At 41.8% G+C, this 11790-nt stretch overlaps 1 protein-coding gene across 2 annotated transcripts in view; it reads right to left on the reverse strand.

The window, feature by feature from the left end:
- ena (ENAH actin regulator enabled) overlaps positions 1-11790 on the reverse strand; it is a 127622-nt gene that overhangs the window by 75525 nt on the left and 40307 nt on the right. For both annotated transcript variants that reach the window (XM_053789115.2, XM_070090198.1), the window contains exon 2: positions 5638-5803. In XM_053789115.2, coding sequence (XP_053645090.2) covers positions 5638-5769 — 132 coding nt within the window. In that variant the 5' untranslated portion in view covers positions 5770-5803. The remainder of the gene's footprint in view (positions 1-5637; positions 5804-11790) is intronic.

An 11790-nucleotide genomic window follows, 5' to 3' on the forward strand; every position in this document is an offset into this window, starting at 1 on the left:
TATAAGGGTTACAATGTGGGGTTTACAGGTTTTGGGTATTGTGTGGTTTACATGTTATAAAATGCTAATTACAGAGGGGGCCACTAGGACACCTAGCATGGCTAGGCATTTTGAGCAGACTTAGATTAATTCTTAACATTAAATCCTTACAGATTATGGTATTAAGGCTAAGTGACTACATCATAATTTGCGAGTTCAGCAACGTGAATGCTTTTGTTTTGGCACAATACAAAGTGTCTATATTGGAGTATCATAGGCAAACTTATGACTAGTTAGGATTTATTATTTTAAGATTAAGATTAGTATTTCTGGGTTTATAGTCAGTGGGTGAGTGAGTGTAATTGTGAACCACCAGGTGGTTATCATGTAGTTAGTTGTCGGGGTGGATCAGGGAGATAAGATGTTTTCTAGCTGAAGTTTTGAAAGTGATGAATGTGTCTCCAGTTCTAGAGTTTTCAGGTAGGGTGTTCCAGATTTTAGGTCCTTTGAAATACATTGAATTTTTGTAAAGGTTTAGTCGAACACGGGGAATGTCATAGAGATGTTTGTGTCTGGTGTTATGCCTGTGGATACTGTCAGAACTATCAAGAAAGCGTTTTAGGTCAAGGTTATTAATATTGGAATTTAAGGTCCTGTAGATATAGATTGCACAGTAGTAATTGTGGATGTTCTGTACAGGGAGTAAGTTTAGATCTATGAAGAGTGGAGGGGGGGGGGGGGTGTTGCCAGGGATGGGATTTAGTGATTATTCTTACTGCGGCTTTTTGTTGGGTTATTATTTACGTCAAAAACAGTGGCTCATAAGACGTATATATACGATCAAAATGGTCAAAGGGTTAATTGGATTTACATTATTTCTTATGGGGAAAATTATTTCAATTTTCGTGATTTTCGGGTTTTATCAGGCTCTCTGGAACAGATTAACCCTTTGGCTGTCGCAGGCCCCTTTCTCAAAATGTCATTCTATGTCGCAAAATATTTGAAAAAAAAAAAAAAATTCTTACCAAAATGTTAGGATTATTTTACTGAATGTTTTAAGCCTAAAAAAACTTTTTTTTGCCATCAGTACTTATCGAGATATAGAGGCGCAAAGTTGGCAGAAAATGAGCAGCATATGGCAACAGCGGCGAATGCCGCCCACCCAGTATTCTTTTATTTACTCCAATTCGAAGGTTTCTTGTATTTTCCAATATTTTTTTTTCTAAGTAACTTATGTGGCCTGTCAGACCAAAATAAGGTGCATTGTTCAAATATACACTCATTGTTTACAACACAATAACTGAACAAACATTATCACTATTAGATTGTGTATAAAACTTGTTTACACAAACAATACAAAACATTGTTTATTACTCACGAAATCGTAATGACACGACGGTTCATGACTGTTTATTACTATTGTTCCATAATATACTATATACATATGTACAGTCACTGAACACTTTCCTAGAACTGCTGCAGCTTGTGGAACTCTTTGAAACATGGGTATATGCAGAGTGGTACTTGACACTCCTCACACATAAAACGAGTGTCTCTGCATGTTTGTGGGCGTTTTGTGGTATGTCCACATACAAAACACCTCTTCTGAGCACTTATCTTGAAAGCAGTAGGAGGCAGTTGTATGGGGTAGTGATCACCAGGCCTCAAACGAGATGGCATGTGTTGGTAATTTCGTGGGCACTGGTCTATTGCAGGTGTTGCTCCTTGGCACTTGACGATTATTTGTCTGATGGCTGGCAAACAAAATTCACCATATTTTGGTTTGTTGTTGGTCCTCAACTTGTATATGTTATAGGCATTTAGCATGGAAATATCAATTAGATGGAAAAAAAGTTTTATATACCACTTATAACTCTTGCGTACACAATCAGCAAACCCAATCTGCATGTCACATTTGTCCACTAAGCGCATATTGAGGTTGTAGTCCATGACAGCTGCAGGTTTAAGAATGGGTTCATTGGTCTCTCTATTGTGCCTGCCAGTGTGTGCCATTTCGTTTCGGTGAACCGATGTCAGCAATGTGACATCACGTTTGTCATGCCACCAAAATGCCATGATGTCATTGGCAGCAAAGGCCTGCACCTCACCTCTGCGAGTGCCAGAGTCGAACCTTGGCATATGCTTACGATTACCACGTACTGTGCCACATACGTCTGTCATGTTCACTCGCAAGAAATCACTGAGTATGGGGCTTGTGTACCAGTTCTCGGTATATAATATATGCCCCTTACCAAGATAAGGTTCCATCATTGTTCGAACCACATCACCAGAGATACCCAATAAATTCCTGGTATCTCTCAATGTATTACTGCCAGTGTACACAATGATATCCAAAACGAGACCACTTTTGCAATCAAACAGTACAAATAACTTTATACCAAAGCGTTTCCTCTTGCTTGGTATGTACTGCTTGAAAAAGAGTCTTCCTTTGAACAAAATCAAAGACTCATCAATAACAAGCTTCCTGAAGGGATAAAAATACATGCAACACTTTTGTTTCAGGTACATAAACACATTTCTGATCTTATATAACCTGTCGCTTCTGTCAGGCCTTGTTTTGTCTGAAAAGTGTAACATACGTAACAGTATCAAAAAACGATTTACTCCTATAATGTCACTAAAACCTGGGGTTGAAATCAGGCATTCTGTTGACCAGTATGTGGTGACAGTGTGCTTATACACATGTGGCATAAGCATTATTGTGGCAAAGAACAGGTACATCTCTGCCCCAGTTGTGTCCTTCCACTGGTGTAGCCGTGATCTTGTTGAAAGAATTGTATTTGCCATGGTGCACTCATAGTATGCATTGGTTTCCCTGGCAATAATGTCCATCAGGGTTCATCGAAGAATAACTGAAAGCATTCCAGCTCAGTAGCATTGTTCGTATTCCACTTTGTGTTTCATCAAAGTCATAGGGACTGGGAACAAACTCACCACCTTGCTGCCAATCCCAGATGCGGTCTGCTGGTGGGTTCTGGATATTGAAACGTGGTTGTGGTTGTGCAGGCTGTGGTTGAGGTTGTTGTAAGAGTGTGGGATTGGGTGAGGCTGGTTGTAGTTGAGCAGAGTCAGCAGTGTCGGTAGTAGCGTGGCTTGCTGCTGGTGCCACATGACTCGTGCCACCATCACTATCACCACCACCACCTGCTGCCTCACTCACATCATTCATACCCATCGCAACAATATCGTCATCTTCACTATCAGGTACACAAAAATAACCCACACATAGAAGAGAGGAGCTTACGACGACGTTTCGGTCCGACTTGGACCATTTACAAAGTCACACTAACCAAAAGTGGAGAAGGACGGCTATATATAGGCAGGAAGAGGTAGTGGCAACAGCAGCAGCGGCGGCGGCGGCAGCGGCAGCGGCGGCAGCGGCGGCGGCGGCGGCGGCGGCGGCGGCGGCGGCAAATAGTTTCCTCTTTCGTCCTGGTACAGGTGAACATGAATGAGCCGGCCCAGCATCAGAGGTGGAAGGTCGTGGGTCATCTGGGTTTTCATTACTAATTACGTTATCTTGGGCACTGTTTTCGGTCACACCCTCTCCAAAACCATGGAATTCACTTTCACTGACACTTCCATCGCTGTTAGAGCTATCACTTGGGAACAAAAGACCTCCAATCCACCGAGGAGTGACGTACTTCTTACTGCGAGGCATGGTGAAAATGGATTACCAAGATGGCATTTCCACAATGCACCACTGAGTCTCAGATTTTTTTCACAGGGTGCACACCCACCACTCAGACCCATTCTCTTTCATGTAGGCCTACCAGCTTTCTCCTGCTTGATTTGAAGCCGCTAGAATTTACGCATATAAATACGTCTGAAACAGTGGCGCGCAAGACGTAAATATACGACCAAAATAGTCAAAGGGTTAATCATGAAAACCGAGGGTCCACTGTACTATAAAAGCAGATGATATATATACAGTGGAACTCCGGTGTTCGTATGGTCCTCATATCGTACAATTCGGATTTAGAACACTTTTTTGGGCAAAATTTTGGTCCGGATTTTGTACCTCAATCCAGAAATTATACGTATCATATGTATCATATGCGTCCACCCACCTGGGAATGCTGTCAGTCTGGCTGTGTCACTGGTTGAGTAAGCATTCATCCGAAATATTTTGCAATTTTTGTCCTTGTTTATTGATTGTGACTGCAAAATAAGCCACCATGGACCCAAAGAAAGTTCCCAGTGCCAGCCCTTTGGTAAAGAAGGTGAGAAATATGATAGAATTCTTCAGTGATTCAGTGATTCTATGATATGTACGATGCTAAAGCAGCAGGGGTCAATAAAGGCTATAGTGCCAGCCAGCAATAAAGTGTAGCATTAAGAGTGTCGCAAATAAGTTCAGCGATTAAGCAATAGAAAGAGGACGACACGAAAATCCTCCAATGTTGTTGGAGGTTTAAGGGCCACTGACAACATACACTGCCCTGTGCTATCTTCCACCACCCTCAACCTCTGGCAGTATCTCCTCCAAGGTAAATGTGTACTATAGTATGCATACAATAACCACTTTATTTCTTTACATTCTCTATTATGTTTTTCTACAGTATTTCTTATTTATAAATTACGTACATTGCTTCAATGTTTTCCTTATGAAACTGTGATGTAATGCAGTTAGCCTCACAAACACTCCATTTTCTCTTATAATAATGGGAAGATATGTAGTCACAGCAGGAGGGAGAATGGCAGCTGCTGCAGCCACCACTAATCACATACGTAATAATATATTTTATTCATTCTAGAGTATATATCATGTTTGTATGGTATTAATATTGTTTATTATGTCATACTAGATGAATTGTGATAGATAAATAAGCCGTAGAGTTGATATTAGCATCATATTCAAGTATTCTGTCCTGTCTCCAAACAATAAACTCTCCTCCCTCTCCCCTCCTCACTGTCTTCCATATGCCAACAAGACTTCAACAAAGGTAAAAGTGATTTTTAATGTTCATTTATCCATTTCATTAGTCCTTTATATTTATTTCTTACTGTTTTCTGTATTCAAAACTACAATTATTCTCTATAAAATATATTTTTTGTTAATACTTCTGGGTGTCTGAAATGGATTAACTGGATTTACATTATTTCTTATGGGAAATATTAATACGGTTTTCATACGTTTTGGATTTAGACCAACCTTCTGGAATGGGTTAAGTACGAAAATCAGAGTTCCACTGTACCATGAAATATTAGAGAAGCAGCAAGGATATTATCTATCCTTAATTTTGCTGTAACTTGACTTAACCTCCACTTGAAGCTGTGGTTATTTAGGCTGAACTCTGTTAATTTTAAATGTTATAAGGTTGACTTACAGCACTATGTATATGTCATCAAATTTTAACATTCATGTTGACTTCTGTTAGTTATTGCATTTATTATGGTAATTCAATAGCATAATAAACCAACAGTATGTATATAAATAGGACTAAAAAATGATAGTGAATATGTTTCCTTTATTGAGTCACTACATTTTCATGGGAGACAACTGGTGAGTTATATCAAAATTTTTAGAAAGTCTGATGATGAAATATGCAAAACTTTTCATAATAATGATGAGTGACATATTACAATAGGTGTCTATAGAAATCATATATGAGATGGCAAAACACCTGTCCTCACCTCATGGTCCTGAAGTTTCCTGCCCACCACTCTGAAGGTGTTATTTACAGTATGCTGGTAGATGTGCACTTTGGAGAGCCCAGTTGATGTGCCGGATGGTAGCCACTTTTTGTTGACATCATCGTATATCATGACAGAGGCACGCGCACTGCACACACTCTGCTCGCTGCAAAAACATAAAAAATATTAACTAATGTATTTGCCACACTAGAGTTTAGAAGTGCATACAGTACTGTTTGGTAAACTCCCAATTAACTAGATCTAAGTAAAAATTGCAAAATAAGATCATGAATATTAAAACTAGTCAATAAATGTTACATTATATTTTTTAAACTACAGTCTCTTCTCAGTGACGTACTCGTTTACTGATGACTCAGACTTATGATGGGCTCTCTGACCATTATGCGTACTTAAATAATGTGCATTAGAGCTGATTTCATTTATTCTGTTTATTACAATACAGCCTCTCCTCACTTACTGATGTACTCGTTTACTGACAACTCGGAGTTATGACGGGCTCTCCGACAAGTCAGAATTGTACGCCATACGAGAACTTGGGTCACGGAAACGGGAAGCGCAGTGCCTCAGGGTCTTGTATCTCAATCTCTTTCTTACAGCCACTCAGTACACTAGCGTTTGAAGTCTCCAAGACTACACATTTGTACAAATTTGTACTTGACTGTGCACCCCATAGTACAAGATAAAAGTGCAGCAGCACTTGGAAGGGGAAAAATGGAAGAAGTACAATAGAAGTTCATTGTAAAGGGGTTAGTGATGAATCTCAGTATTTCATCAATAAATTTATACTTGCCTGTGCACCCCATAGTACAAGACAGAAGTGCAGCAGCAGCACTTGGAAGAGGAAAGAGAGGAAAATGGAAGAATGTATTAATGTTGGTAGAATTACTGACAATTTGTAAAGTAAAAGGACACAAGTGCAACTAATGTGACATTCTATTGTGGCAACGTCTCACTCTCCAGGAGCTTTATCAAGCCGTTACAAACAATACATGGACACAGAGGGTATATATAGGCTCAGAGTGAGGTGTAATACTAGTGGTAGTAGTAGTAGTAGTAATATAAGTTGTAATAGTAGTAGTAGTAATACAATATGGTAATTTGGCTCTCTGATTACTAGTCGGGCGTCGCTGAATTTCATGAGGTGATTGGTGGAATTCCATTGTTGTATGCAGGCATTGTTCAAGTTATCATTCCTACATGCATTAATGTGTTCACTAAGGCATGTTTCGAGGTTCCTAGCTGTTTCACCTGCATATATCTTGTCACAGCCTCCACAAGGTATAATGTAAACTCCTGCACTGACTGGTTCATGGTAGATCAATTTTGTCCTAGTTAGATCCCTTATGGAAGTGCTGGATGTGATGGCAACTCTAGTGTTAGTTTGTGCGAGTACCTTGGAAATGTTCAATGCAACCTGGCTGTTGGGAAGGATTATAAATTTGTTAGGAGTGGTGTTGTCTAACCTATTTTTGTGTTACCCAAGTAATAGCTTTTATAACCTTTTACTCATGTGCAAGTATTACTACTACTATTACAACTTGTATTACTACTACTACCACTAGTATTACACCTCACTCACTCTGAGCATATACAGTGGACCCCCGGTTAACGATATTTTTTCATTCCAGAAGTATGTTCAGGTGCCAGTACTGACCGAATTTGTTCCCATAAGGAATATTGTGAAGTAGATTAGTCCATTTCAGACCCCCAAACATACACGTACAAACACACTTACATAAATACAGTTGACCCCCGCATAACGATGGCATCACATAGCGATTATTTCGCATACCGCTTACTTTAATTGCAAAAATTTTGCCTCACATACCGCTTAAAAACCCGCTTACCGATTTTCTTCCGAGACGCGCTCACATGTTCCGCCGGTGGCATTGTTTACCAGCCAGCCTCCGCGGTAACATCCAAGCATACAATCGGAATATTTCGTATTATTACAGTGTTTTCGGTGCTTTTTCTGGAAAATAAGTGACCATGGGCCCCAAGAAAGCTTCTAGTGCCAACCCTACAGCAATAAGGGTGAGAATTACAATAGAGATGAAGAAAAAGATCATTGATAAGTATGAAAGTGGAGTGCATGTCTCCGAGCTGGCCAGGTTGTATAATAAACCCCAATCAACCATCGCTACTATTGGTGGTACAGCTGCTGCTGCTGCTGCACTGTCAGCTGCTGCTGCTGCTGCACTGTCAGCTGCTGCTGCTGCTGTAGCACCGTTGTTGGTGTGGCTTATTGAGAATACCAAGAAACAATTAACCCCAGAGGATTTGCCACCCAGGATAACCCAAAAAAGTCAGTGTCATCGAAGACTGTCTAACTTATTTCCATTGGGGTCCTTAATCTTATCTCCCAGGATGCAACCCACACAAGTCGACTAACACCCAGGTGAACAGGGAAAAATGCCTGGAACTAGTGCTCATATTGGTGAATTTAAAGCCAGCAAAGGTTGGTTTGAGAGATTTAAGAATCGTAGTGGCATACACAGTGTGATAAGGCCTGTTCTGGAAGAAAATGCCAAACAGGACCTACAGTACTCAGGAGGAAAAGGCACTCCCAGGACACAGTGTCTCATCAGTCATTGCTGCATCTTCAATAAAGGTAAGTGTCATTTATTCTTCATTTAGTAGACTAGTACATGCACAATATATACTGTGCATGTACTACTCTACTATTGTGCATGTATCCTTCTCTTTGTGTGTGGGAAAATGTATATTTCATGTGGTAAAATTTTTTTTTTCATACTTTTGGGTGTCTTGCACGGATTAATTTTATTTCCATTATTTCTTATGGGGAAAATTCATTCACATAACGATTATTTCGCATAACAATTACCCCTCTTGCACGGATTAAAATCGTTAACCGGGGGTCCACTGTACACTTACATAATTGGTCGCATTGGGAGGTGATCGTTAAACGGGGGTCCACTGTATATACCCTGTGTGTCCATGTACTGTTTGTAACGGCTTATTAAAGCTCCTGGAGAGCAAAACGTTGCCACAATAAAATGTCACATTAGTTTCACTTGTGTCCTTTTACTTTAGAAAATGAAAGAAGTACAAAAGAAGTTCACAATACGTACTATGAAAATGTTAAGATTAATTTTCTGACTGTTTTAAGCCCCTCAAAAAAAATTTGTGATCAGTACTTACCGAGGTATAGAGGGATAAAGTTGGCAAAAAATGAGCCGCGTATGGCAACAGTGGCGAATGCCACTCACCCGGTAAACTTCGGTTTACTTGCATTAGAAGGTTTTTTTTTTTTTCACTATTTTATTTATTCATATAACTTATGTGGCCTGTGAGACCAAAGTATAGTGCAATGTTCATATATACATTCTTTGAATGTAACACAATTACAGCAAAAACACTAGCATCATCATATTGTTTACAAAAACAAACAATATAAAAAAATGTTTATTACTATTGTTCTATAATATATATACATATGTACAATCACTGGACACTTTCCTAGAACAGCTGCAGCTTGTGGAATTCTTTGAAACATGGGTTAATTACCATTTTGTCCAAGGCACATGTCGATTAGACACTAGGCCTGTTGCATATGTGTACGTGCATGCGTGTGCGTGTGCATGTGTGTGTGTGTGTGTGTATACTCACCTATTTGTACTCACCTATTTGTGGTTGCAGGGGTCGAGTCACAGCTCCTGGCCCCGCCTCTTCGCTGATTGCTACTAGGTCCTCTCTCTCCCTGCCCCATGAGCTCTATCATACCTCGCCTTAAAACTATGTATGGTTCCTGCCTCCACTACATCCCTTTCTAGGCTATTCCATGGCCTGACTACTCTATGACTGAAGAAATACTTCCTAACATCCCTTTCATTCATCTGAGTCTTCAACTTCCAATTGTGACCTCTTGTGTCTGTGTCCCATCTCTGGAACATCCCGTCTTTGTCCACCTTGTCTATTCCGCGCAGTATTTTATATGTCGTTATCATGTCTCCCCTGACCCTCCTGTCCTCCAGTGTCGTCAGGCCGATTTCCCTCAACCTTTCTTCGTAGGACAATCCCCGTAGCTCTGGGACTAGTCTTGTTGCAAACCTTTGCACTTTCTCTAATTTCTTGACGTGCTTTACTAGGTGTGGATTCCAAACTGGTGCTGCATACTCCAGTATGGGCCTGACGTAGATGGTATACAGAGTCTTAAACGAATCCTTACTGAGGTATCGGAACGCTATCCGTAGGTTTGCCAGGCGCCCGTATGCTGCAGCAGTTATCTGATTGATGTGTGCCTCAGGAGATATGCTCGGTGTTATACTCACCCCCAGATCTTTTTCCTTGAGTGAGGTTTGCAGTCTTTGGCCATCTAAACTATATTGTGTCTGCGGTCTTCTTTGCCCTTCCCCAATCTTCATGACTTTGCATTTGGCAGGGTTAAATTCAAGGAGCCAGTTGCTGGACCAGGCTTGTAGCCTGTCCAGGTCTCTTTGTAGTCCTGCCTGATCCTCGTCCGATTTGATTCTTCTCATTAACTTCGCATCATCTGCAAACAAGGACACTTCTGAATCTATCCCTTCCGTTATGTCGTTCACATATACCAAGAACAGAACAGGTCCTAGGACTGACCCGTGACTGTGTGTGTGTGTGTGTGTGTGTGTGTGTGTGTGTTAATTACCATTTTGTCCTAGGCGCATGTCGATTAGACACTAGGCCTGTTGTAAAGTATATGTGTAAGTGTGTGTTTGTCTGTCTCTCTGTTAGTTACCATTTTGTCCTAGGCACATGTCGATTAGACACTAGGCCTGTTGTATATGCGTGCGTGCGTGTGTGTGTGTGTGTGTGTGTGTGTGTGTGTGTGTGTGTGTGTGTGTGTGTGTGTGTGTGTTAGTTACCATTTTGTCCTAGGCACATGTCGATTAGACACTAGGCCTGCTGTATGTGTGCGTGCGTGCGTGTGTGTGCGCGTGCACGTGTGTGTGTGTGTGTGTGTGTGTGTGTGTGTGTGTGTGTGTGTGTGTGTGTGTGTGTGTGTGTGTGTGTGTGTGTGTGTGTGTGTGTGTGTGTGGTGAGGGTGTGTGTGTGTGTGTGTGTGTGTGGCATGTGGTGAGTGTGTGTGTGTGTGTGTGTGTGTGTGTGAGTGTGTGTGTGTGTGTGTGTGTGTGGGTGTGTGTGTGTGTGTGAGGGTGCGTGTGAGGGTGCGTGTGAGGGTGCGTGTGAGGGTGCGTGTGAGGGTGCGTGTGAGGGTGCGTGTGAGGGTGTGTGTGAGGGTGTGTGTGAGGGTGTGTGTGAGGGTGTGTGTGAGGGTGTGTGTGAGGGTGTGTGTGAGGGTGTGAGGGTGTGAGTGTGTGTGTGTGTGTGTGTGTGTGTGTGTGTGTGTGTGTGTGTGTGTGTGTGTGTGTGTGTGTGTGTGTGTGTGTGTGTGTGTGTGTGTGTGTGTGTGTTAGTTACCATTTTGTACTAGGCACATGTCGATTGGACACTAGGCCTGTTGTATTTGCGTGTGTGTGTGTGTGTGTGTGTGTGTGTGTGTTAGTTACCATTTTGTCCTAGGCACATGTCGATTAGACACTAGGCCTGTTGTATTTGCGAGTGTGTGTGTGTGTGTGTGTGTGTGAGAGGGTGTGTGTGAGGGTGTGTGTGAGGGTGTGTGTGAGGGTGTGTGTGAGGGTGTGTGTGAGGGTGCGTGTGTGAAGGTGTGTGTGAGGGTGTGTGTGAGGGTGTGTGTGAGGGTGTGTGTGAGGGTGTGTGTGAGGGTGTGTGTGAGGGTGTGTGTGAGGGTGTGTGTGAGGGTGTGTGTGAGGGTGTGTGTGAGGGTGTGTGTGAGGGTGTGTGTGAGGGTGTGTGTGAGGGTGTGTGAGGGTGTGTGTGAGGGTGTGTGTGTGTGAGGGTGTGTGTTAATTACCATTTTGTCCTAGGCACATGTCGATTAGACACTAGGCCTGTGGTATGTGCGTACGCATATACATGTGTATGTGTGTGTATGTGTGTGTGTGTGTGTGTGTGTGTGTGTGTGTGTGTGTGTGTGTGTGTGTGTGTGTGTGTGTGTGTGTGTGTGTGTGTGTGTGTGTGCACGCGTGTGCGCGTGTCTCTCTCCTGCCGAATAGGTAAAACTGGTCAATTAGCAAGAACTCATTTAAAATTACGACCATTCTAAAATTTTCA

The sequence above is a fragment of the Cherax quadricarinatus genome, chromosome 31 (genome assembly GCF_038502225.1).
Source record: "Cherax quadricarinatus isolate ZL_2023a chromosome 31, ASM3850222v1, whole genome shotgun sequence".
Taxonomy (NCBI): Eukaryota; Metazoa; Arthropoda; class Malacostraca; order Decapoda; family Parastacidae; genus Cherax; species Cherax quadricarinatus.